General features: G+C 47.5%; 1 protein-coding gene across 1 annotated transcript in view; it reads left to right on the forward strand.

Annotated features, from left to right (window-relative positions):
• c9 (complement component 9) overlaps positions 1–10,385 on the forward strand; it is a 36,952-nt gene extending 26,567 nt beyond the window's left edge. Inside the window, exons 9-11 of the mRNA XM_041185375.1 lie at positions 7,458–7,689; positions 8,406–8,552; positions 10,367–10,385. Of these exons, the coding sequence (XP_041041309.1) occupies positions 7,458–7,689; positions 8,406–8,551 (378 nt within the window). The 3' untranslated portion in view covers position 8,552; positions 10,367–10,385. The remainder of the gene's footprint in view (positions 1–7,457; positions 7,690–8,405; positions 8,553–10,366) is intronic.
• Positions 10,386–27,805: the final 17,420 nt, after the last annotated feature.

A 27,805-nucleotide genomic window follows, 5' to 3' on the forward strand; every position in this document is an offset into this window, starting at 1 on the left:
AATGCAAGTTTTTTATTTCTCTGAAGAAGTCATATTGGACTCAAAACGTTAACTCTGTTTCTCCCACCACAGATGCTGCCAGACCTGCCAAGTTTTCTCAGCATATTCTGTTTCTATTTCAGATCGCTAGTATCTTCAGCATTTTGCTTTTGTGTTAGTGTTTTTCTCTTATATTTCCTGGTATATGAATTCCGATCGACTCCATCAGTTCCTTCTGATAACGCTTGAAACTTCAGGTACAACCTGAACTCTCCTTTCAAAAGGAATGTACGGTCTCCTTAAACTTTCTTCTTGAAGGTTGCTGAATCAGACCATAAGATCATAAGAAATAGGAACAGGAGTAGATCATTCTGCCCATTGAGCCTGCTCCACCATTCAATAAAATTGTGACTCATTTGATTTTGACCTTCTTGCCTCAGATGCATCTGTCAATGACAGTATCGGTAGAAGTGACCACCGCACAGTCATTATGGAGACGAAGTCCCACCTTCACATTGAGGATATCCTCCATTGTGTTGTGTGGCACTACCACCGTGCTAAATGGGATAGATTTCAATCAGATCTAGCAACTCATGACTAGGCATCCATGAGGCGCTGTGAGCCATCAGCAGCAGCAGAATTGTACTCGAACACAATCTGTAACCTCAAGGCCTGGCATTTCCCACCTTTACCATTACCATCAAGCCAGGGGATCAACCCTGGTTCAATGGAGAGTGCAGAAGGACATGCCAGGAGCAGAACCAGACATACCTAAAAATGAGGTGTCAACCTGGTGAAGCTATAACACAGGACTACTTGCATGCCAAACAGCATAAGTAGCAAGTGATAGACAGAGCTAAGCGATCCCACAACCAATGGATCAGATCTAAGCTCTGCAGTCCTGCTACATCTAGTCATGAATGGTGGTGAACAATTAAACAACTCACTGGAGGAGGAGGCTCCACAAATCTCCCCATCCTCAATGATGGGGGAGCCCAGCACATCAGGACAAAAGTTAAGGCTGAAGCATTCGCAACAATCTTCAGCAAGAAGTGCCGAGTGGATGATCCATCTCAGCCTCCTCCGGAGGTCCCCAGCATCACAGATGCCAGTCTTCAGCCAATTTGATTCATTCCACGTGATATCAAGAAACGGCTGAAGGCACTGGACACTGCAAAGGTTATGGGCCCTGACAACATTCCGGCAATAGTACTGAAGGCTTGTGCTCCAGAACTTGCCGCGCCCCTAGCCAAGCTGTTCCAGTACAGCTACAACACTGGCATCTACCCGGCTATGTGGAAAATTGCCCAGGTATGTCCTGTACACAAAAAGCAGGACAAATCCAACCCGGCCAATTCCTGTCCTATCAGTCTACTCTCGATCATCAGTAAAGTAATGGAAGGGGTCATCAGCAATGCTATCAAGTGGCACTTGCTTAGCAATAACCTGCTCACTGATGCCCAGTTTGGGTTCCATCATGGCCACTCAGTTCCTGACCTCATTCTAGCCTTGGTTCACAAAATAGATAAACGAGCTGAGCTCCCGAGGTGAGATGAGAGTGACTGCCCTTGACATCAAGGCAGCATTTGCCCGAGTGTGGTATCAAGGAGTCCTAGCAAAACTGGAGTCATTGGGAATCAGATGGAAAACTCTGCTGGTTCGAGTCATACCTAGCACAAAGGAAGATGATTGTGGTTGTTGGAGGTCAGTCATCTCAGTTCTAGGACATCACTCCAGGAGTTCCTCAGGGTAGTGTCCTCAGCCCAACCATCTTCAGCTGCTTCATCAATGACCTTTCTTCCATCACAAGGTCAGAAGTGGGGATGTTCGCTGATGATTGCACAATGTTCAGCACCATTCGCAACTCCTCAGATACTGAAGCGGTCCATGTCCAAATGCAGCAAGACCTGGACAATATCCAGGCTTTGACTGACAAGTGACAAGTAACATTCATGCCAGATGACTATCTCCAACAAGGGAGAATCCAACCATCGGCTTGATGTTCAATGGCATTACCATCACTGAATCCCCCACTATCAACATCCTGGGGGTTGCCATTGACTAGAAACTGAACTGGACCAACTATATAAATACTGTGGCTACAAGAGCAGGTCAGAGGCTAGGAATCATGCAATGAGTAACTCATCTCCTGACTCCCCAAAGTCTGTCCACCTTCTACAAGCACAAGTCAGGAGTGTGATGGAATACTCTGTACTTGCCTGGATGAGTGCAGCTCCCACAACACTCAAGAAGCTGGACACAGTCCAGGACAAAGCAGCCCACTTGAATGGCACCACATCCACAAACATTCACTCCCTCCACCACCGATGCACAGTAGCAGCAGTGTGTACCATCTACAAGATGCACTGCAGGAATTCACCAAGGTTCCTTCGACAACACCTTCCAAACCCACATTGACTACCACCTAGAAGGACAAGGGCAGCAGATAGATAGGAACACCATCACCTGCAAGTTCCCCTCCAAGTCACTCACCATCCTGACTTGGAAATATATCACCGTTTCTGCACTGTCGCTGGGTCAAAATCCTGGAACTCCCACCCTAACAGCGCTGTGGGTGTCCTACACCACATGGACTGCAGCGGGTCAAGGAGACAGCTCACCACCACCTTCTCAAGGGCAACTAGGGATGGGCAATAAATGCTGGTCCAGCCAGCGATGCCCACATCCATGAATGAATAAAAAGAAATCTCCACTTTCCTGCCTGTCCCCATAACCATTGATTCATTTGCTGTTCAAAGATCTGTCTAACTCAGCCCTGAATATATTCAATGACCTCGCCTCCACTGCTTTCTGTGGAAGAGAACCATAAGTATTAACAAACCTCTGAGAGAAGAAATTTCTGCTCATCTCCGTCTTAAGTAGGACACATGTTATTCTGAAACTGTGCCCCCTCGTTCTAGATTCCTGCATGAGATTAAACATCCTCTCAGCATCCACCCTGTCAAGCCCTCTCAGAATTTTAAGTTTCAATAAATCACATCCCATTCTTTTCATCTCCAATGAGTATTGGCCCAACCTGCTCAATCTTTCCTCCTAAGACAACCCCTTCATTCCAGGAATCTTCTCTGAACTGCTTCCAATGCAAGTATATCCTTTCTTAGGTAAGGAGACCAAAACTGTAGACAGGACTCAAGATGTGGTCTTACCAATTTCTGTACAGTTGTAGTAAGACTTCCCTACTTTTATTCTCCATCCCCACCCTTGCAAGAAAGGCCAATATCCCATTTGCTTTCCTAACTATTTGCTCTACCTGCATGCTAACTTTTTGTGATTCATGTACAAATTTGGCTAGAATACAGTTGATTCCTTCAACCAAATCATTGTAGATAGTAAATAATTGAGCCCCAACAGTGATCTCTGTGACACTAGTAACACTAGTTACAGTTTGCTAGCGCAAAAATGGCCCATTAATCTTGACTCTCTGTTTCCTGTTAGTTAGTCCATCCTCTGTTTCATGCTAAAACCATGAGTTTTTACCCTGTGCCTTGACCTCTTATATTGCATTTTATCTAATGCCTTTTGGAAATCCAAATACACTACATCTACTGGTTCTCCTTTACCCACCCTTCTTGTTACATACTCAAAGAACTGTAACTTTTTGAATCTTTTACTGAGGTTAGATACAAAATACCTGTTCAAAATCTCAGTCATTTCTTTGTTTCTCATTATCCGTTCCCCAATTTCACCTTTAAGGGACCAACACTCACTTAGTTACCCTTTTCCTTTTTATATACTTGTAGAGGCTTTCACTGTGTCTTATATTTCCTGCTAGTTTTCTCTCATCCTCCAATTTCTCCCTCTTTATTATTATTTTATTCATCCATTGCTAGTTTCTAAAATGTTCTCAATCTTCTGAACTACCACTAATGTTTGCAACATTGTACATCTTTTCTTTCAATTTGATCCATCCTTAACTTCCTTAGTTAGCCACGGATGCTGCATTTTTCTCGTAGAGCCTTTCTTTCTCAATGGAATTTTTTTTGTTGGAAGTTATGTAATATTTCCTTAAATGCCTACTTCATTACTATCTTACCTTTTAAACTATTTTACCATTTCACTTTAGCCAACTCTGTCTTCATACCCTTGTAATTGCCTTTATTTAAGTTTAAGGCTCTACTTTCAGACCCACATTTCTCACCCTCAAATTTAATATGAAATTCTGTCATGTTATGGTTACTCTTACCTAGAGGGTCTTTTGCTATGAGGCCACTTACTGATCCTGTCCCATTATACATTACCATATCTAAAATGTTCTTGGTTGCTTCCAGAATGTATTGTTCAAAGAAATTGTCCTGAATACATTCTGTGCTATTTTCTGGGCTAACTTTGCCAACGTAATTCATTCAATCTATAGGCAGATTAAAATCTCCCATAATTATTGCAGTACCTTTCTTACAAGCCCCTATTATTTCTTGATTTATTTTCTCCCCTGCAATGTAGCTGCTGTCAGAGGGGCTATAAACTATTCCCTTGGTAATTTCTTTCCTTTGTTATTTCTTATCTCCACACAAACTAATTTTACATCTTGATTCTCAGAACCAAGATCATTTCTCACTGCTAAACTGATCTCATCCTTTATTAACAGAGCTAAAATACCTCCTTTTCCTTTCTTCCTGTCCTTCCAAAATGTTAAATAACCTTAAATATTCAGATCCAAGCCCTGGTCACTTGGCAACCATGGGCAGGATCTTTAGGTCACTGAGCGGGGGATGGGGTCCGCTCGCCGATGCGTAAAATGATGCGGGATGACGTCGGGCAGAACTCCCAATGTCACCCTGCGTCATTTCCATTTTCAGGTTGGTGGGGGCGCAGCCGAATCAGCTGTGAGCCCGTCGACCTGTCAATGGCCAATTGAGTCTATTGACAAAGTCATTAACCTCATTAATGGACCTGCCCGTCCAACCTTAGGGTTGTCAGGCAGGCTGGGAGCCCTGGCAGGATTCAGAAAAAGCACGAAACCTCATCCATGGGTGGGATGAGTTTTCATGAGGGTTTTTAAAAATTTAATAAATATTTGATTTAAACTGATGGACATGTCCCAACTCATGTGACAGTGTCACATGAAAGGACAGGTCAGGGAAATTTTGTTTTTGTACCTTTACCATTTTTACATTTGGAGACGACCTCCCTGAGGCAGCACCTAGCCTCAGGGAGATCTGTGCTGTCTTTCGCATACATGCACGAAACAGCGCACTCTCAACTGAGGGAACCCCCCCCAACACTCTCGACTGAGGGAACACTGCCCCCCCACCACCCCCCCCCCCCACCACGCCCGCACTGGGATGCTCCCTGGCGGACATCAAGCTGGGAGGGCCTTAATTGGCCCACCCGTGTAAAATGGCAGTGCGCCCCCAATCAGGGACACCGATTGGAAGCACGCCTGCCCGTGCCCACTCCTACACTTCCCCCACCAACAGGGGATAATTCTTCTCCGTGTCTCTGAAATGGCTATCATATAATATTCATTTAGTTCTATTTGTACTATCAATTCATCCATCTTGTTACAAATGCTGTGTATATTCAGAGAAAGAGCCTTTAATTCTGTCTTTTTACCGGTTTTCCCTACTCTGACCTATTCTTATGCTGTAAGCTCTGTCCCTTCCTGTCACATTCTGATTATTATTACCCATATTGCTCCTCTGCATTATTGCCTTGTCCTTTCTCTTTAACTTTACAAACCCCCCCCTCACATGAACATCCCCCGCACCCCACCCCACTCCCCCCCCCCCCACCCTCGTTTAGTTTAAAGCCCACTCTATAGCCCTAGTTGTACGATTCACTAGGACACAGGTCCTGTTGCCATTTCTCAGGGACTCTACTAAAATGGAGCAACTTTCGAACACCTTCTCAAGGGTCACTTAGGAATGGGAAATAAATGCTGGTCTTGCCGGAGATGCCCACATGGAAATTTTCTACACTCTCATTTGTTCATACATTGCTGGTCAGACTACTTCTGCAGTACTGTCCCCAGTTTTGGTTCTACCACATGGGTGATATAGTGACCTTGGAAATGATCCAGACGAGAGCTATGAGAATGATTCCTGGCTTAAAGAAACTCAGTTACTTGGATAGATTCAAGGACCTGGGTTTAGTTACTCTACAGCAGCAGAGGCTGAGTGGGGCACCAATAGAAACAAAGAATTAGTTATATGTACAGGAGGAGGCCATTCAGCCCATCATGCCATTGCAGGCTCTTCGAAAACTCCATCCGACACCCCCAGATCTTTCCCTGTATCCCTTTAAAGTTTTATCCCTTCAGGTTATCCAATTCCCTTTTGGGTAAGGGGAGGGGTTAGTGGAGGGAGGGGTTAGTGAAGGGAAAGGTTTGGGAGGAGGAAAGGTAAGATGTGAGGAGGGACATACTGGAATGAACCAGGGAAGAGAATATTTTATACCTGGTAATGTGCAATGCGACAGAATTAATTAATTAGTCCAATCATCTCCCCTTGACATTCAATGGCATTACCATTGTTGAATCCCCCACTATCAACATCCTGGGGGCTACCATTGACCATAAACTGAATTGAACTAACCATATAAATACTGTGGCTACAAGAACAGGTCAGAGGCTAGGAATCGTGCAACAATTAACTCACCTCCTGACTCCCCAAAACCTGTCCACCATCTACAAGGCACAAGTCAGGAGTGTGATGGAATACTCCCCACTTGCCTGGATAAATGCAGCTCCCACAACACTCAAGAAGCTTGACACCATCCAGGACAAAGCAGCCCACTCGACTGGCACCACATCCACAAACATTCACTCCCTCTGCCACTGATGCACGGTAGCAGCAGTGTGTACCATCTACAAGATGTACTGCAGCAACTCACGAAATGTCCTTTATCAGCACCTTCCAAACCCTAGCCTCTACCATCTAGAAGGACAAGGGCAGCAGCTGTGCGGGAATATCACCACCTGGAAGTTCCCCTCCAAGTCACTCACCATCCTGACTTGGAAATATATCACCGTTCCTTCACTGTCACTGTGTTAAAGTCCTGGATCGCCCTCTCTAACAGCACTGTAGGTGCACCTACACCACGTGGACTGCAGCAGCTCAAGAAGGCAGCTCACCACCACCTTCTCAAGGGCAATTAGGGATGGGCAATAAATGCTGTCCTAGCCAGTGACACCCACATCCCATGAAAGAATGAAAAAAGTAATTAATGACCTCTCAATAAAGGATATTCCTGGCAAGAATGATCACAATATTTGGGGATGGGAAAGGTGGGTCTGAAACTAGAGTCTCACATTTGAATAAAGGCAATTACGAGGATATGAGACAGATGTGGAATGGAAAAGTGGATGAAAAAGTAATACGGTATGCAGAAGGGAATGGTAATTCAGTGTTCACTCATGATGGTCCAGCCTTCTTGTTGTGTGGGGCTGGTTAGATGGACCAGCTGGTCTCGTCCTGCCTTCGTGTCAGTAACTAAAGCTGCGGTTTTACCTTTGCCAGTTGGTGCCAATGTACAGTCTGGTTCCAGCCACAATGAGGGATGCCTCAGTGATCAGACAGAACCTGCTTCGGGCCACCTCTGACTATGAAGCGGAGTACAGCGTGTGTAAGTGTGCCCCATGCATGAACGGTGGCACGGTGCTACAACTGGATGGACAGTGCCAGTGTTTGTGCAGCAACAAGTTCCAGGGTATAGCCTGTGAAACAGTAAAACCGTTATATGGAGGGAAAGGTAAGTTGGCACTTTGACTCTACTGAAAAACCGTCGGGGGAAGGGATGGGGAGGCAGTGGTTCACCCGGGTCCCTGAGGGTCTCAGGTCAATGATATTCTCTCCACAGAGCCCTGCTGAAGGTGTGGCATGAGATTTAGGAGCCCCCCCCCCGCTCCACTCATCAAGCCAAACAACCAAAGTTTCAGGGACCTGAGGTATGAGCGAGTTGGTTACATTGGGATCTGCTTACAGAAGAGAAACTGGAATTTCATATAAACAAACCCCATTTGCAGCAAGATGACAGCAAACCCAGCAGCGTGGGCAGTGCCATTTACACCTGGAACTGAAATAACTCCAAGCAAGAGGCGGGGACAGAGGAATGGGGGAGGTGGAGAACTGGGACAAGGGGAACAGCCGAGGGCGTTGGAGAGGGAGCTTGGGTAGTGGGGAAAAGATGGAATGAGAAATTGAGGGATAAAAGGGAACAAGAATGTTGAGGGGTCAATATCGGTCCTTGCTGTGGATTGGTGAAGGACCCCACACACAGCATTGTGTGGGAGCACCTTCACCGCAATGACTGCCGCGTTCCAAAGTGGCAGCCTCACCACGCCTTGGCAACAGGGCAAAAAAATGCCAGCCTCGCTTGTGTCAACCATATTCCCCTGAAATGGGTAAAGAAGTGCTAGTGGATGTGTGCAGAGAGAATAAAACGTGTCCTTTCTTTTCCGTAAGCAGCAGGTTACACAGATGGGCAATGGAATTGCTGGTCAGATTGGTCCTCCTGCACCAACAGCCAACAAGTGCGTAGCCGGCAGTGCCTGGGCACACAAGGAGGGGGCACTGCATGTCCGGGAGAGAACGAGAGCACCCGCTCCTGCTGAGGTAAAAAGTTCCGATATAGAAACCCATGTGAGTGTCCAAGGGCAACAAGCGGGGACCATTGCCAGGGACCCAGGGATCAAAAAAGCAGATTTGTATTTATACAGCATCTTTCACGATCTCACAACCTGCAGCCTATGACATATTTCTGAAGTTGTCACTATTGTAGTATCTGTTGAGGTATAAATATCGGTCAGGAGACTGAGGAGAACTCCTCTGTTCTTCTTCGAAATAGTGCCATCATCTATGTCCACCTGAGAGGGAAGACAGGACCTTGGTTTAATTCCCTCAGTACTACACTGGAGTGTCAGCATAGATTTTGTGCTCAAGTCGCCCGAGTTGGACTGAACTCACAACCTTATGAATGAGAGAGGAGAGTGCAGAAATTGCTGATCATTCAGCCAAGTCTTCTTTCATGATACGTGGGTGTTGCTGGAGAAGCCAGCATTAATTGCCGACCCCTAATTACCCTTGAACTGAATATTTCAGAGATCAGTTAAGAGTCAGCCATATTGCTGTAGGTCTGGAGTCACATGTGGGTCCTAATCCCCAAAGGGGCATTAGTGAACTAGATGGGTTTTTACAACAGTCAATAATAGTTGTCATGATCACCATTCCTGAGACTAGCTATATATTCCAGATTTATTAACTGAACTTAAATTCCACGGATTTGAACCCACGTCCCCAGAGCATTAGCCTGGGCCTATGGATCACTAGGCCATCATCACCCCATCTTTTTAGATTATCTATTACAGTCTTTTCAAGGCTATATCTACTGGGGGTTGACACTAGGTTGAGTTGGTATCATTTAGTATCATTGTTTAGTAAAATGTTGGGACCACCACATTTCTTTGAGTCAAGAGTATTAAGAGTTACAGAACCAAAACAAGTTGATGAACTGAGATACAGATCAATTATGGTCCAATTGAATGCCAGAAGAGGCTCAAGGGGTGGAATGGTCTCCTCCTATTTTTATGTTCTTAGAATCCAGCTTTTCACTAGCTTGCCAATCACCCCCCACATAACCCCTCTCCTCCAGCCACATAAGGGAAAATTCTGCCCCGGTCACTGGCATATGGCATAAATACGGCCCATAAAGAAATGAAAATCTCTTGATACTATTTTCCCCTCTCCCTCTCTCACTCTCACCCACTCTCAGTTTTCTCTTGTGCTGTTTTTCTCTCCGTCCCCTTCCCTCCACTACCCTTCCCACTCCAATCTCTCTGTCTAACTATACCTGTTAATAGTTCAGTTTCAGGATGTGCATGCTATTGATACTTATTGGCTGTCTTAACTTGCCCTATGATGATCTGCATCTCTGCTTTCATTTTCTCTCCTCTATATCTTTTTCACCCTCTGTCTCTATCTCCCTCCTCTGTCTATTCTTTTCTCCCTCTCTCTCTTGAATCTGCCTGCGTCTATCCTTCACACCCTTGCTCTCCTTATCTATATTTTCCATACATCCCCTTACCCTCACCCTCTCTTTCTAACTCGTTCCACTCTCTGGGCTCGAACATCAGTCTGCAAATTGTGAAACTGGTGATAGTGAGTTGGCAGCCTGTTTTGTATTTTGCAATCTTTATTTCTGCTGAGTTCAGTCTATTCTTTCAGGTCTCTGCAGGAAGATTTGAGACTTAATGGTGAACAGTATTCTTGATTTTACCTGATATTGATTGAAGGGTTCATTGTGCAGCTTCCTCCATAACTTCAATGGAAATAAGAAAGGGAGTGTTGTCTTATGTGCAGCAGAATCCAGATCACCCACTTACTCTATTGCCAGATGTCCAAATGATGTCCAATTTCCTTTTCAATTTCAGGCCACTGAGTGAGTGGAGGCTGCAAAGTGAGCTCAGTTCAGGCATCTCATCAATCAACATCAAGAGATCCATACCTATCAATAACAGCATTCCTGTTCCATATTCACACTGACAATAAACATTTTTAATTGAAGAATACTTGTTCATTTTTTGCATCGAACTGGGGCTGGGTTAGATACAGAGTAAAGCTCCCTCTACACCGTCACCAGCAAACACTCCCAGGACAGGTACAGCACGGGGTTAGATACAGAGTAAAGCTCATTCTACACTGTCCCCATCAAACACTCCCAGGACAGGTACAGCACAGGTTAGATACAGAGTAAAGCTCATTCTACTCTGTCCCCATCAAACACTCCCAGGACAGGTACAGCACGGGGTTAGATACAGAGTAAAGCTCCATCTACATTGTCCCCATCAAACACTCCCAGGACAGGTACAGCACGGGGTTAGATACAGAGTAAAGCTCCCTCTACATTCTACAGGGGTGTTATAGTTGAAGAGTCAGTTAGGGTGTCATTGTCTGAGGGTGGGTTAGGGTTGTCACAAATGAGAAAACGCTGCAAAGTTTAGTTGTAGGTCAGAAGATTGGTCAGATTTTAAGAATCAGCAAAGAATGGCTGAAAATAATGAAGATGGCGAAAGCAAGTAAGTGGGAAAGCTAGCTAGTAATATAAAAACATATAGTCAGGGCTTCTACAAATATTTAAATAGTAAAAGAGTAACTAAAGCAAGTGTTTGTCCTCCAGAGATTGAGCATGGGAATTGATAATATAGAACAAGGAAATAAGATACTTGAAAATCAAAAGGTGAAATGAAGAGAACAACTTGAAAGAATCACCAGGGAAAAGGTACTGGGCAAACTATCGGATCTAAAGGCTGATAAGACCCCAGGATCAGATGGCCTGCATCCTAGGGTCTTAAAAAAAAGTGGCTGCAGATTTAATAGATATAATCTTCCAAAATTCCTTCGGGCAGGGTCTTCCGTTCAGCGAGCGGGGGTGGGGCCCGCTCACCGACACATAAAATTATGCAGAATGACATCAGGCAGAACTCCCGACGCCAGCCTGCATCATTTCCATGTTCAGGTCGGTGGGGGCGCAGCCGAATCTGCTGTGAGCCCGTCGACCTGTCAATAGCCAATTGAGACTATTGACAAAGTCATTAACCTCATTAATGGACCTGCCCGTCCAACCTTGAGATTGTCAGGCAGGCTGGGAGCCCTGGCGGGCTTCGGAAAAAGCACGAAACCGCATCATGGGCAGGATGAGGTTTCGTGAGGGTATTTAAATTTTTAAGAAAGGTTTCAATAAAACTTATGGACATGTCCCAACTCATGTGACAGTGTCACATGAGGGGACATTGCAGGGAAATTTTTTAAACATGTTCATTAAAAGTTCGAAATCGGAGCTGATCCTCCTGAGGCAGCACTTAGCCTCAGGGAGATCTATGCGCTCTTTTGCGCATATGCGCCACTTAATTGGCCCGGCATGTAAAATGGCGGCATGCCCCCAATAGGAGGCGTGCCTGCCCATGCCCGTTCCCACATTTCCCCACTCTCCCCAACAGGTGGAAGGATCCTAGTGGACTGGAAAATAGCTAATGTTACACCATTTTTCAAGAAAGGAGGGAGGCAGAAAGCAGGAAACTATAGACCAGGTAGCCTAAGATCTGGCATTGGGAAGTTGGTGGAATCCATCACTAGGGGGGTTATAGCAGGAGACTTAAAATCAGGTATGGTCAACATAGCTTTGTGAAAGGGGAATCGTGTTTAACTAATTTATTAGAGTTTTTTGAGGAAGTAGCAAGCAAGGTGCATAATGGGGAACCTGTAGATACTTCAGTTTCCAAAAGGCATTTGATAAGGTGCCTCACCGAAGATTACAACACAAGGTAAGAGCGCATGGTGTAGTGGGTAATATATTAGCAAGGATAAAGGATTGGTTAGACAACAGGAAGCAGGGAGTAGGGATAAATGGGTCTTTTCAGGTTAGCAAGCTTTAACTACTTGGGTCCCACAGGGATCAGTGCTGGGGCCTCAACTATTTACAATCCATATCAATGACTTTGATGAAGGGAGCAAATGTATGGTAGCTAACTTTGCCGATAACACCAAGGTAAGTAGGAAAGTAAGTTGCCAAGCAGGGTAAAGAGTCTGCAAAGGGATATAGAGAGATTAAGTAACTGGGCAAAAATTTGGACAATGGAGTATAATGTCAGAAAATGTGAACTTGCCAATTTCGCAGAAAGAATAGAAAAGCAGTATACTGTTTAAATGGAGAGAGGTTACAGAACTCGGTGGTACAGTGTGTCCTGGTATATGAATCACAAAACGTTAGTACACAGGTACAGCAAGTAATTAGGAAGGCATGTGGACTTCACTGGCTGGGCCAGCATTTATCCATAATTGCCCTTGAGAAGGTGGTGTTGAGCTGCCTTCCTAAACCGCTGCAGTCCATGTGGTGTAGGTACACCCACAGAGCTGTTAGGGAGGGAGTTCCAGGATTTTGATCCAGCGACAGTGAAGGAACGGCGATATATTTCCAAGTCAGGATGGTGGGTGACTTGGAGGGGAACTTCCAGGTGGCGATGTTCCCATCTATCTGCTGCCCTTGACCTTCTAGATGGTAGTGGCTGTGGGTTTGGAAAGTGCTGTCGAAGGAGCCTTGGTGAGTTCCTACATTGCATCTTGTAGATGGTACACACTGCTGCTACTGTGCGCCGGTGATGGAGGGAGTGAATGTTTGTGGATGTGGTGCCAATCAAGCGGGCTGCTTTGTCTTGGATGGTTTCAAGCTTCTTGAGTGTTGTGGAAGCTGCACTCATCCAGGCAAGTGGGGAGTGTTCCATCACACTCCTGACTTGTGCTTGTAGATGGTGGACAGGATTTGGGGAGGCAGGAGGTGAACTCACTGCAGGATTCCCAGCCTCTGACCTGCTCTTGTAGCCACAGTATTTATATGGCTAGCCCAGTTCAGTTTCTGGTGAATGATAACCCCCAGGATGTTGATAGTGGGGGATTCAGCGATGGTAATGCCATTGAATGTTGGCATTTATTGCAAGGGGATAGAATATAAAAATAGGGAAGTTTTACTGCAGTTGCACAGGGCCTTGGTGAGACCATTTGTGGATTCTGTGGACAGTTTTGGTCTTATTTGAAAAAAGATATAATTGTATTAGAAGCAGTTCAGAGAAGATTTGATTGACTGATTCCTGAATGAAGGACTTCTCTTATGAAGAAGGTTGATCAGGTTGGGCCTATACCCATTTGGAGTTTAGAAGAATGAGAGGTGATCTCATTGAAACACATAAGATCCTAAGGGGTCTTGATAGGGTGGATTCCAGAAGGATGCTTCCTCTTATGGGGGAGCCTAGAACTAGTGGACACAGCTTAAAAATAAGAGGTTTCCATGTTAAAATGGAGATGAGGAGAAATCTTTTTTCTGAGGTTCATTATTATGTGGAATTCTTTTCCCCACAGAGCAGTGGAGGCTGGGTCATTGAATGTATTCAAGGCTGAGTTAAATGGTTTTTTTGATAGACATGGAGTCAAGGGTTATGTGGGGCAAACAGGAAAGTGGAATTGAGGCCACAATCAGATCAGCCATGATCTTATTAAATGGCAGAACAGGCTCAAATGGCCAAATAGCCTACTCCTGCTCCTAAGCCCTATACTCGTATGTCTCAGCCAGAGGATGGGTCAGACAAGTCACAGTCAGAGGGTGGGTCAGCCATGTCACTGTCGGAGGGTGGGTTAGGGTGTCACTGCCGGAGGCTGGGTTAGGGTGTCACTGTCGGAGGGCGGGTGAGGGGTATCACTGTCGGAGGGTGGGTTAGGGTGTCACTGTCGGAGGGTGGATATCACTGTCAGAGGGTGGGTTAGGGTGTCACTGTCAGAGGGTGGGTGTCACTGTCAGAGGGTGGGTTAGGACGTCATTGTCGGAGGCCTGAATTTTCCAGCCCTGTTGGCATTGGGCATCATAGTAGACGATGGGGGGAACAACATGGTGAGAAGGCAAAAAGTCGGTTTTCGCTGGCATGAAAGCAGAGTGGGATCATCCAATGGTGTCCACGATGGCGGAATGTGAATCCCACTGGAAGCCGGCATGAACCCATTTGCATCCCGCTAACAGGAGTAAGGCCCAACTGGAATTATCCCCCCCACACCAGATGCTGGAGGGAAAACACACTTGCCCAGAACACGTCTGGACAAGGGTGACGTGCAGAAATCGGGACTCACGGTTAGGGCCTTGCACAGATAGCGGGACATCCGAGGAGCAGAAGATTCTGGAGCCCGACAGCTACCGGACCCGGGGGGGAACACGTGCATCACCTGCTGGGTGGATTCACATGGACATGGCTCCATCGCAAAGCAGCTCACTGAGGGTGGGAGGTCTCTGTTGAGGCCTGGGGTCTGCTTCAGAACATCACAGTCACAGTCATTGCCATGGGCTGCTACAGGGGATCAGCGAAGGGGTGGGGGAGAGGATTGTCCAGCTGTGAGTGGGAGAGAAAGATGTACTAGGGGCGTGGGGGGAAGATTGGGATGGGGGGATGAAGGTGTCAGGGTGGGGTGAGGCTGTGGGGGAGAGCAGAGAGTAGGGGGGAGGAGGGTGTAATGGGGGAGAATGCAGCAACTGAGGAGGTAGGTATAACCGGGTAAGAAGGCGTAAGGAAAGGAGTTCGGAGAGGGAAAGGAGTTCAGTGGGGGAAGGAATCTCGGGGGAGGAGGGAGTTCAGAGCGGGGAAGGTGTCCGGGGGAAATAGGGAGTTTGGAGAGGGGAAGGAGTCCAGATGGAGGAGGGAGTAAGGGTGGAGGAGGTGATAAGGGGTGGGGTATGTCCAGGTGAACCTGCAAGGGAGGGGTCTGTGGAGTCAATCTCTGCCTCCTGGGGAGTGAACTGAGGTTCGGCATGGTAGGAGAGAATGGCGAGTATGAGACGGAGCAGAGGATGCCAGTAGGGTGTGAGGGTGAGGGTTTATCAGTAGCAGTAGAAGAGATGGTGAGGGTGGTTGATGCGGACTCTGTGGCAGATATGGACCCTGGAGGTGGGAATATGGAGGTTGCTAAGGTCAATATGGACGGTGGGTGGTTTTCTTGGGAACATATGGAACATGCACGTTCACCTGGACATCCTGATATTCAAGGGTTCAGGTTAGTAGGTGACAATGAGGAGGTGGAAGATGATGCCAGAGGATCGTCAGTGATGGGGGAAGGGACATCAGTGACTGGGGGAGGGGAGAGGACTGGGGAGTTGAACAAAAATCTGACCACGACCATGGTTGTTGAAATCAAAAGTGAAAGGAGCCTCGTGCTGCATGGGAGTGTGGTCAGTGGATGGACGGAGGTGCAGGTCGGCTCAGATGGACAACTGAAAGAGAAGCCCAGCAGGCAGCAGTGAAAATGCTCAGGACAGAGAAATGAGTGTGATGGAGGAAGGATCTGTGTGTGTGGGAGAGAGTTTGCATGAGGCTCTGAAAGGCCTTGCCGCACACACACTTCTCCCCCCAGAACCACCCGTGGTCCAGCTGTGTGCAGCTAAACTGATAGTGGATGGGTGCGGGGGGAGATGCAGTAGAAGGACTCACGAAGCTGTCAATGAAGCTGGAAGACAACATTAAACATTATTCAGTGAAAGTGAATATATTTTCAGATTATAAAGTGACAAAATGTGTTCACCCATACAACCACTTGTGATCAGAATTTATTAACTTTTCTAGGCACATTGCTTCTTCTAGGTGCTGCCCTGACATCCGCAGTAGGGGTGGAGACAGCCTGTACAATGATTGGTCCTGTTGCTTCGGAAGACTTCTGCGTGGGTCCTCTGGAGAGCTGAGGCCTTGAGGGCCCCGGCTTGCTTTGGCTGTCCTCCGGTGGGCTGGCTGCTCCCTCTGCAGTGACAGACGATGAGGTTGAGGGGCCACAGGCAAAGGGGGTTCCGAGGGAGTGGACAGTCTCTGAGATTCCTGAGTGGATGACCCAGGGGTGTCCAACAGCTGCTCCTCCTCCCATCAGGTGCCCGAGGGCCCTGGCCAGACTCCTTGAGGGGAAGGAGCACCTGGAGGGATGTCGATGTGCCCAGTTTCCCTCTCATGTTGCCACTGCAGGAACTCACCCATGGCTCCTGCGATGGAATGAAGGCCTGCGCACATCTCCATGTTCTGCTGGACCAGGGTCCCCATGGCATCTGCCATCCTCCCCATGAAGACCTCCACACGTATACATGTGGGCACCACATCATCAAACAGCAGGTGGACGCACTCCTCCGACTCATGTGCCACTCTGTTATGGGCTTCCAACAGCTCTGTGTGATGTTCCCCCGCCTCCTACTGACTCTCCAGGATGAGTTGGAAGACCAAATCCAGATGCTCGCAATCTGACTTGGACCCCAGCAGTCCTCCAAGTGCCAGGGAACTTGGCTGAACCTGCCTCTTGCTGCTGTGGACACGTGTCTGTGTGGTGACCACCAGATTGTGAACCCGAACCTGCTCTAGATCTAGGCCCCACCGAGGTGTGTGTCTCTGCGTTGGTGGAGGGTGTGGGTAAGCGCTGTGACGGGTCTTCCAGGCTGCTTATTTCCAGCTCTTCAATGGAGGGGGTGTCCTCTTGGCTGGAGGTGAGGACGTGGATGGAGCTGAGGGACTGGCTGGCTGAGGGTGTCGGTCACTTGGCAGAGCTCCCTGTGAAGCAAAGTAGAGATAATTAGTGCCTGGCAGCAGAGTCAGAAGCAGGAGAGAGAAGGATGATGTGATGCTGGATCCTCAGGAGGATGTTCACCGTCGACCTCACCATTGCCACAGGCATGGCCCACATCTTCACCAGTCAGCGCAATGGCACACTCTTCAAAGTAAGTGAGGGGCCTAATGGGGGCAACCCTACCCCCTCCCCCCCCACCCGCACACTCCAACTCCCCAGTCTGAGACCACTCCCCGTTAATGTGAGCCAGATTCTCCTGATGCAAACAGATGGAGAGAGTGTGAGCAGGACACATGGCACCGCGTGGAATGTTTGTGTGGTGAGCGGAGACACGGACAGATGAGGGCGTGAGCTCCAGAGGATATGAGCCTGATGGAGATGTAAGGCTGTGTGTGAGAGTTAGTGGTGTTGTCCCTTGAGGTGTGAGATCCCTGTGGACGTGTGATGGGTTTGTGATTTGAGAGTGATGAGAAGACTGAGTTACCCTGGTGGAATGGATTAGACCATTTATCCTCTTCTTGCACCTGACCTCCTCTGTGCTACGGTGGTACTGACCACCACTGCCACCGCCTCCCAGGTCGGATTGGTGACTCTACTGGACCTCCTGCGGTAGTCGGCGTAGAGGACAAGATGGTGTCCAGCAGGCACCCCAGAAAGGCGTCATTAAATTTGGCTGCTGCCATCTTCTTTGCTGGAACTTAGAAGAATAAGAGGTGACTTAATTGAAGCCTTTAAGATCCTGAGAGGCTTTGACAGAGGGGATGTAAAGAGGATGTTTCCTCTTGTCGGAGAATCTAAAACTGTTTAAAAATAAGCAGTCGCTCATTTAAGATAGAGATGAGAAGAATTTTTGGAACTCTATTCTTCAAAAGGTGGTGGAAGCAGAGTCCTTGAATAGTTTTAAGGCAGAGCTAGATAGAGTCTTGATTAACAAGGGGGTGAAAGGTTATTCGGGGTAGGCAGGAATTTTTTTTATATTCATTCACAGGATGTGGGCTTCGCTGGCTGGGCCAGCATTTATTGCCCATCCCTAGTTGCCCTTGAGAAGGTGGTGGTGAATTGCCTTCTTGAACCACTGCAGTCTATGTGGTGTAGGTACACCCACAGTGCTGTTAGGGATGGAGTTCCAGGATTTTGACCCAGCGACAGTGAAGGAACGGCAATATATTTCCAAGTCAGGATAGTGAATGACTTGAAAGGGAACTTCCAGGTGATGGTGTTCCCATCTATCTGCTGCCCTTGTCCTTCTAGATGGTAGTGGTCATGGGTTTGGAAGGTGCTGTCGAAGGAGCCTTGGTGAATTCCTGCAGTGCATCTTGTAGATGGTACACACTGCTGTTACTGTGCGTCAGTGGTGGAGGGAGTGAATGTTTGAGGATGTGGTGCCAATCAAGAGGGCTGCTTTGTCCTGGGTGGTGTCCAGCTCCTTGAGTGTTGTGGGAGCGGCACTCATCCAGGCAAGTGGAGAGTATTCCATCACACTCCTGACTTGTTCCTTGTAGATGGTGGACAGGCTTTGGAGAGTCAGGAGGGGAATTACTCAGCACATGCTTCCTAGCCTCTGACCTGCTCCTGTAGCCACAGTATTTATATGGCTAGTCCAGTTCAGTTTCTGGTCAATGGTAATGACCAGGATGTTGATAGTGGGGGATTCAGTGATGGTAATGCCATTAAACATCAAGGGGCAATGGTTGGATTCTCTCTTGTTGGAGATGGTCATTGCCTGACACTTGTGTGGTGCAAATATTACTTGCCACTTGACAGCCCAAGCCTGGATATTGTCCAGTTCTGGCTACATTTGGACATGGGCTGCTTTAGTATCTCAGGAGTCGCAAATGGTGCTGAACATTGTGCAATCATCAGCAAACATCGCCACTTCTGACCTTAAGATGGAAGGAAGGTCATTGATGAAGCAGCTGAAGATGGTTAGGCCGAGGACACTACCCTGAGGAACTCCTGCAGTGATGTCCTGGAGCTGAGATGACTGACTTCCACTATACTAGAAGTGGAATTCTAATGAGGAAGTGGAGACCTCCTCACAGAGCTGCAGATGAGGAGTGGACGCTTGATCATCAGGTAGTGGTACCGCCCAAATATCGTGAAGAGATATTACAGATAGCACATGAAATTCCTGTGGCAGGATATGTAGGGATATCACAGAATCACAGAATCACACAGTGCAAAAGAGGCCCTTCGGCCCATCGATTCTGCACCAACACATGAGATATGGAAAAATCAAGCACAGATAAACCAGCAGTTTTACTGGCCAGGCCTTCATAAGGACATTAAAGCAAAAAAACTGCGGATGCTGGAAATCCAAAACAAAAATCAAAATACCTGGAAAAACTCAGCAGGTCTGGCAGCATCTGCGGAGAGGAACACAGTTAACGTTTCAAGTCCATATGACTCTTCAACAGAACTAAGTAAAAATAGAAAAGAGGTGAAATATAAGCTGGTTTAAAGGGGGAAGGGGGGTAAAGCTGGATAGCGGGCCAGTGATAGTTGGAGATAAACAAAAGATGTCATAGACAAAAGGTCAAAGAGGTGTTGACGGTGGTGATATTATCTAAGGAATGTGATAATTAAGGGTAGAAAGCAGGACAAGCAAGGTACAGATAGCTCTAGTGGGGGTGGGGTGGGATGAAGTTAAAGGATCGAAATAGGCTAAAAGGTAGAGATAAAACAATGGATGGAAATACATTTAAAAGTAATGGAAATAGGTGGAAAAAGAAACATCTATATAAATTATTGGAAAAAAAGGGGGGGATCAGAAAGGGGGTGGGGTTAGAGCAGAGAGTTCATAATCTAAAATTGTTGAACTCAATATTCACTCTGGAAGGCTGTAAAGTGCCTAGTCGGAAGATGAGGTGCTGTTCCTCCAGTTTGCGTTGAGCTTCACTGGAACAATGCAGCAGGTCAAGGACGGACATGTGGGCATGAGAGCAGGGTGGAGTGTTGAAATGGCAAGCGACAAGGAGGTCTGGGTAATGCTTGTGGACAGACCGAAGCGGTAACCTAGACTGCGTTTGGTCTCTCCAATGTAGAGGAAACCGCATTGGGAGCAACGAATGCAGTAGACTAAATTGAGGGAAGTGCATGTGAAATGCTGCTTCACTTGAAAGGAGTGTTTGGGCCCTTGGACGGTGAGGAGAGGGGAAGTAAATAGGCAGGTGTTGCACTTTCTGCAGTTGCATGGGAAGGTGCCGTGGGAGGGGGTTGAGGTGTAGGGGGTGATGTAGGAGTGGACCAGGTTGTCCCGGAGGGAACGATCCCTATGGAATGCTGCCGGGGGGTGAAGAGAAGATGTGTTTGGTGGTGGCATCATGCTGGAGTTGGCAGAAATGGTGGAGGATGATCCTTTGAATGCGGAGGCTGGTGGGGTGATAAGTGAGGACAAGGGGGACCCTGTCATGTTTCTGGAAGGGAGGCGACGGCGTGAGGGCGGATGCGCTGGATATGGGCCGGACACCGTTGAGGGCCCTGTCAACCACCGTGGGTGGAAAATCTCGGTTGAGGAAGAAGGAGGACATGTCAGAGGAACTGTTTTTGAAAGTGGCATCATCAGAACAGATGCGACGGAGGTGAAGGAACTGAAAGAATGGGATGGAATCCTTACATGAGTCCGGCCCCCTCCCACAACTCTTTCTCCGGTGCATTGATGATTACTTCAGTGCTGCTTCATGCTCTTGTCTGGACCTGGGAAAAGTTATTAATTTTGCTTCTAATCTCCACCCCTCCATCACTTTCACATGGTCCATCTCTGACACTTCCCTTCCCTTCCTTGACCTCTCTGTCTCAATTTCTGGTGATAGACTGTCCACCAATATCCATTACAAGCCTACCGACTCCCACAGCTACCTCGACTGCAGCTCCTCACAGCCCACTTCCTGTAAGGACTCCATGCCATTCTCTCAGTTCCTTCGCCTCCGTCGCATCTGTTCTGATAATGCCACTTTCAAAAACAGTTCCTCTGACATGTCTTCCTTCTTCCTTAACCGAGGTTTTCCACCCACGGTCATTGACAGGGCCCTCAACCGTGTCCGGCCTATCTCCCGCGCATCCGCCCTCACACCTTCCTCTCCCTCCCAGAACCATGTTAGGGTCCCCCTTGTCCTCACTTATCACCCCACCAGCCTCCGCATTCAAAGGATCATCCTCCGCCATTTCCGCCAACTCCAGCATGATGCCACCAGCAAACACATCTTCCCTTCACCTCCCCGGCGGCATTCCGTAGGGATCGCTCCCTGCGGGACAACCTGGTCCACTCCTCCATCACCCCCTACACCTCAACCCCCTCCCACGGCACCTTCCCATGCAACCGCAGAAGGTGCAACACTTGCCCCTTTACTTCCCCTCTCCTCACTGTCCAAGGGCCCAAACACTCCTTTCAAGTGAAGCAGCATTTCACATGCACTTCCCTCAATTTAGTCTACTGCATTCGCTGCTCCCAATGCGGTTTCCTCTACATTGGAGAGACCAAACACAGACTGGGTGACCGCTTTGCAGAACTTCTTCGGTCTATCCGCAAGCATGACCCAGACCTCACTGTCGCTTGCCATTTCAACACTCCACCCTGCTCTCATGCCCACATGTCTGTCCTTGGCCTGCTGCAATGTTCCAGTGAAGCTCAATGCAAACTGAAGGAACAGCACCTCATCTTCTGACTAGGCACTCTACAGCCTTCCGGACTGAATATTGAATTCAACAATTTTAGATCATGCGCTCTCTCCTCCAACCCCACCCCCTTTCCAATCCCCCCCTTTTTTTCCAATAATTTAGACAGATTTTTCTTTTCCCACCTATTTCCATTATTTTTAAATGTATTTCCATCCATTGTTTTATCTCTACCTTTTAACCTATTTCGATCCCTTCCCTTCACCCCACCCCACCCCCACTAGAGCTATCTGTACCTTGCTTGTCCTGCTTTCTACCCTTAATTATCACATTCCTTAGATAATATCACCACCTTCAACATGACACCTTTTGGCCATCTCCACCTATCATTGGCCCTCTATCCAGTTCTACTAAACCCTCCTTAAACCAGCTTATATTTTACCTCTTTTCTATTTTTACTTAGTTCTGGTGAAGTGCCATATGGACTCGAAACGGTAACTGTGTTCCTCTCCGCAGATTCTGCCAGACCTGCTGAGTTTTTCCAGATGTTTTTATTTTGTTTTGTTTCTTCATAAGGACATGATGCATTTTTGTAAAATGTGCCATACATTCCAGATGATAGGAAAACCACAACATGCAGTCAAACTGACACCCTTAATTCCTATGCCAGTTTTTACGGAACCATTCAGTATGGTGTTAGCAGACTGTGTGGGGCCATTACCAAAAATGAAAGCCGGACACCAGTATATCCTTACTCTTATGGTTACGCCAACTTTATTTCTAGAGGCCATCCCTTTAAGGACCACAACAGCTAAAGTATTGGACGGGAAGTTAACCGAATTTTTTTACTCAATGTGGATAACCAGTAGAGATCCAGTCAGATCAAGGTTCCAATTTTATATCCAAAATTTTTCAGAACATAATGGCCTGAATTTTATACTTGGCGTGTGCGCCAAGTTGGCCGGAGCAGAAGCGGATGTAGAGTCCACTCCCAGCTGTGGTCACATTGCAGATGCAATTTCACACTGGATGGCCAATCAATGGTCAGGGAGGGCTGGGTGGGCGTGGGGGCTTGTCAGGCACTGGGTCCAATGGTGACCCTTCGAGTGCTTTAAAACCGACAGAGGCAGCTCCCTGAAGGCTGCCAGGGGTGAATCTTTGGAGTCTGTCCAGGAAAGCATTTCCTTCGAACAATGTTATCACCGGCAGCTGGAGGTGTCAGGCGGGAGAGCAAGTCGGTGTACCCAGTTCCCCCCAGCTCCATGGACAAGTGCCTTGTGGTCCTTGTGGAGGAGGTGGGTGTCAGGCAGGACACTCTAGTACCCAGGGATGGCAGGAGGAGGCCACCACACCTGACCAAAACAGCCTGGGAGGAGATGGCAGCCGAGGTCAGCAACCACAATGTTGTGCAGTGCACATGGGTGCAGACTCAAAAGGTTCAAAGATCTGCTCTGCTCAGGTAGGGTGAGTACTGCATTGGCATGGATCAGTGTGGTGAAGTGTTAAGGGCTGGCTGTCTGCCCGTGGAGCTCAAGGGTGTTAGAGCCTGAATGCCCACTCTCACTGACACTGATGCTGGCCAAGGGGGTGAGCCCTGGCTGCTTGGACTCAGTGCCTTGTGGGTCAAGGGCCATGACTCAAATGTGCCCTGCAAGGTGTCCCGGAGTGTGGAGGGGAGGAGTTTGCAGGTACAGAGTGGACAAATCAATGCTCCTCTGATATTAAGAGAAGCCATAACACCAACGAAAGAACTAAGACAGGCGGAGGCCCCCCAAACCTCCTCTTTCTGACGAGGTAAGAGATGAATGCCTTGGAGCTAGAGTGCTGCCACCCACCTCTGTCAGCCAGTCGTGGAGAGGCAGGGGTCTCTGTCAAAGGTAAGAATGCAGCTCACAGAGGTGAGAGTTTTGGATTGTGCAAACATTCTTGTGTAGTCTCATTATTGATGGGAGCCTCAAACCTGGAGTCCCTATTGATCACTGAAAGATGATAGCACCGTAATGCAGATCTCCATTGAGTCACCAGGGTGCCTGGCATGCACAGTGACAATGTGATGACCTAAACTAATTACATATCATTGTTCTCCCCTAGAATCACCAGCTCGCCCATGAATGCAGTACTCTGAAGAGCCACCCTTGATGCCAGAGGACCACAGGGCTTTAGATGCACCTACGTCACATCCCCTCTCTGCAGCAAGCACCAGCACGGATACCAGCTCCTTGGTGGGCATTAGATCATTGGCTACAATGTCGGTGCACAGCGGTGAGGGCACTTCACACTCGCAGAGGCAGGGAGTGCCCAGGGTACCAGCAGTTGGAGGGCTGCTGGAGACCAGGATGATGCTGATTCAAAGGTAAACGATGAGCCTCTGGAGTCGTCCATTAGGCGGCAGATGCTGGATGTCCAGCGGGATATGCAGGAGGATCTGGCGGAGATCCATTAGGGTATACGTGCCATGGCCTCTGTTGTGGAGGAACTCTTGTGGAGCATGAGCACTGCGTTGAAGCTCACTGCCTCCTCCATTGACAGAGTGGCGACTCTTATGGAGATGCAGTTCCAGGGACAGAATCAGGGGCTCCCAGGGTTGCACTCGTACCTGCAAACCCTCACACAGGCAATGACCTCAGGAGGTCAGGGCCAGTATGGATGATGGATGAAGCACCCAGTATCCCAGCTAGGTGCCAGTCCATCAACAGCAAGCAGGGAGGTCCAGACCGAACTCACGTTGGCTCACGAGCTGCCTGTCATCTCTGCGGGCTCCTCTCAGGGCACTCTGGATGATGACAGCAGCTCCTCCACCCCTCTGCCAGTGACCGTGGCATCTGATGAGTCTGCGATGACTGGGGAGATGCCAACCATGGCACTGGCCACTCTCTCCAAGGTGTGCCCAGCACAGGCTCCACTGGCCAGAGGATGACTGCCAACGCCATCAAGACCAAAAAGACAGCAGGGTCAGCAGCTGTCTCCAGTGCTGCTGCCAGTGATGTGAGGGGCACCAAGACGTAGCACTCACAAATGTAAGTTTAAGGCACCATGAGCACTAAAGGGACTGTTCACAGGTGATCTTCTGTTCTGTAATGTTTTGTTTATTTGTTTACTAGTGTGACCATTGACACCAGATATATATATGTTCATTTGTTATGAGTGTCAAAATGAAATAAATTTTGCTTTTGTCTTAATGGCCTGAGTATGCATCACCTTTTTTTCTGGTGTAGGGCACGCCAATATCTAATGCTGGACATGAGTGGCTCTGAACTTTATTGCACAGGCACTGAGTGGATTTTGGGTTCAAATGAAAGGGTAATTTCCGACATCCAGGGTGGAGGCAGCATCCCTGGCATGAGGTGGAAGGGTTGGCAGCCTGGCTGAAGGAGTGCTAGATCCAGGCATCCCTGCCTCCGTGAAAGATCCAGAGGTCTGCCTCCACGCCCTCAGTATTCTCCTCACCGGACTCCTCTCCTGACTCCCCACTGTATTCCTGTGGAGCTGTGTCAAGATCCTCTTCCTCCAGTGGGCTCCCCCTTGCCAGAGCCAGATTGTGCAGAGTGCAGCGTGCAACCACAATCAGTGATACCCGCTCTGGGGAGTGTTGCAGTGATCCCCCTGAATGGTCCAGGCATTGGAAGCACATCTTCAGAAGACCTATGTTCCTCTCCATCACCGCCCTTGTGGAGGCATGACTCCGAATATAACGCTAGTCTGCCTCTGTTCTTGGCTGGCAGAGAGGAGTCATGAGCCACCTTTTAAATGGATAGCCCTTGGCATCCAGCAGCCATCCATCCAGTAGGGCTGCAGCAGTGAAGAGCTTCAGCCCCTATGAGTGTCTCAAGATGTAAGCGTCATGAAAGCTGCCAGGGCACCGTACACACACTTGCAGAATCTACATCCTGTGGTCACAAACTACCTGCATGTCTTCACACGAGAGAACTCCAAGTTGTCAGTGTCGAGACGCTGCAGACTTTATTCTTTATTTTATAACACCCAACCTCCAAAGCCCATCTCTGCAGAGAGACTTTATCTGTTTGTCCTTGGTCCGTCTGTGTGCTGGGGGTATTCTTTAGGAAGAGATAGATAGTTATACTTCCCGATTACAATTGTGTGTTAACCAGCACTTGCAACATGTTAAAAGAAGATATGTTTTAAAATAAATGAATCATTGAGTTTTTTGAAAGAAGCCCGGTCAGAGTCTGTTTTCTTCTGGGTACTAGAGATATAGATACAGAACTGGCCATTTCGGTGAGAAAAATTAAACCTTTAAATGAATGGTATGGCATGTGGAGCAGTGATATCAAGTAATCTGCTTGATGATTCGGGCAGTCCTCCCATCCCGGTCGAAACAGAGGGTGGGTTAGTGGTGTCACAATCGGAGAATGTGTTTGTAATGTTGAACTGGGGGAAGTGCTGAATGTGAAAACATTGATCAAATTCTGGTGGTGGAGAGAGCTGTCATTGTGTTGTGTGAGGAGAAGAGTTTCAAAGAGGAATCGCAAGCAGAGGACCGGGTCTGAGGAGGGAAGTGAGAGTTTATAAATAGGAGCTTATCTGGAAGGGCCATAGTCTGAGACGATTTATTTCAGAAATGATTTATTTCCAGTTCCCTGTGTTCTTTTTGCTGTCGACAACAACTTGTATTTAGATAGCTTATTTAACAAAACAAAATATACCAGGGCACTTCACAGGAGTGTAATGAAATTAAATTTGATATCAAGCCACATGGGAGATAGAACCATTGAACCATAGAAAGGTTATAGCACAGAAGGAGACAATTCAGCCCATCTGTGTCCATGCCAGCCCGAGGACACCCAGGTGCCCTTTCTAATCCCACCTTCCTGCACCAGGCCCATAGCCCTGCAGCTTACAGCACTTAAGGTGCAAATCCAGGTACTTTTTAAAAGAGTTTAGAGTTTCTGCCTCTACCACCAACTTGGGCAGCGAATTCCAGACATCCACTACCCTCTGCGCAAAAAAGTTCTTTCTCATGTCCCCCCTACACCTTCTGCCATTTTTCTTGAATCTATGTCCCCTGGTTCTAGAATTCTCCATCAAGGGAAACAATTTTATTCTGTCCACTCTATCTATTCCCCTTATAATTTTGTACACCTCAGTCAAGTCACCTCTCAGCCGCATTTGCTCTAAGGAAAATAACCCCAACCTATCCAATCTCTCGTCATAGCTAGACTTTTCTAACCCTGGCAACATTCTTGTAAACCTCCTCTGCACTCTCTCCAGAGCTATTATGTCCTTGCTGTAATGTGGTGACCAGAACTGCACACAATAATCCAGTTGTGGCCTCACCAGTGTTTTATACAATTCCAACATTTATTTACTTTTATATTCTATACCTCTGCCAATGAAGGAGAGCATTCCATATGCCTTCTTTACAACCTTGTCTACTTGAACTGCTGCTTCAGGGACCTGTGTACTTGTACACCAAGATCTCTCACTTCATCTACCCCTCTAGGCATATTCCCATTTATTTTGTAATCCCTGTAACTGTTTGACCTCCCTAAATGTATGACCTCACACTTCTCTATGTTAAAATCCATCTGCCACTTTACCGCCCACTCCACCAAACCATCTATATCATTTTGGAGATTATGGCTATCCTCTACACTATCCACTACTCGGCCAATCTTTGTGACATCTCCAAATTTCCCAATCGTGCCCCCCACGTTCACATCCAAATCGTTAATATATAACACAAACAGCAAGGGTCCCAACACCGAACCCTGTGGAACACCACTTGAGACAACTTTTCATTCGCAAGGACATCCATCAACCATTACCCTTTGTTCCCTGTTACAAAGCCAACCTTTTATCCAGTTTGCCACATTACCCTGAATCACATGGGCTTTTACTTTCCTGACTAATTTGCCATGTGGGACCTTGTCAAATGCCTTGCTAAAATCCATGTACATAACATCCACTGCACAACCTTTATCAACCCTTTTTGTCACTTCCTCAAAGAATTCAATCACATTTGTGAGGCAAGACCTTCCTTTAACAAATCCACGCTGACCATTCCTGACTAGTCCATGCCTTTCCACATGACAGTTAATCCTATCCCTCAGGATTGATTCTACTAATTTGCTCACCACTGATGTAAGACTAACAGGCCTATAATTGTTTGG

The sequence above is a fragment of the Carcharodon carcharias genome, chromosome 4 (assembly GCF_017639515.1).
Source record: "Carcharodon carcharias isolate sCarCar2 chromosome 4, sCarCar2.pri, whole genome shotgun sequence".
Lineage (NCBI taxonomy): Eukaryota > Metazoa > Chordata > Chondrichthyes > Lamniformes > Lamnidae > Carcharodon > Carcharodon carcharias.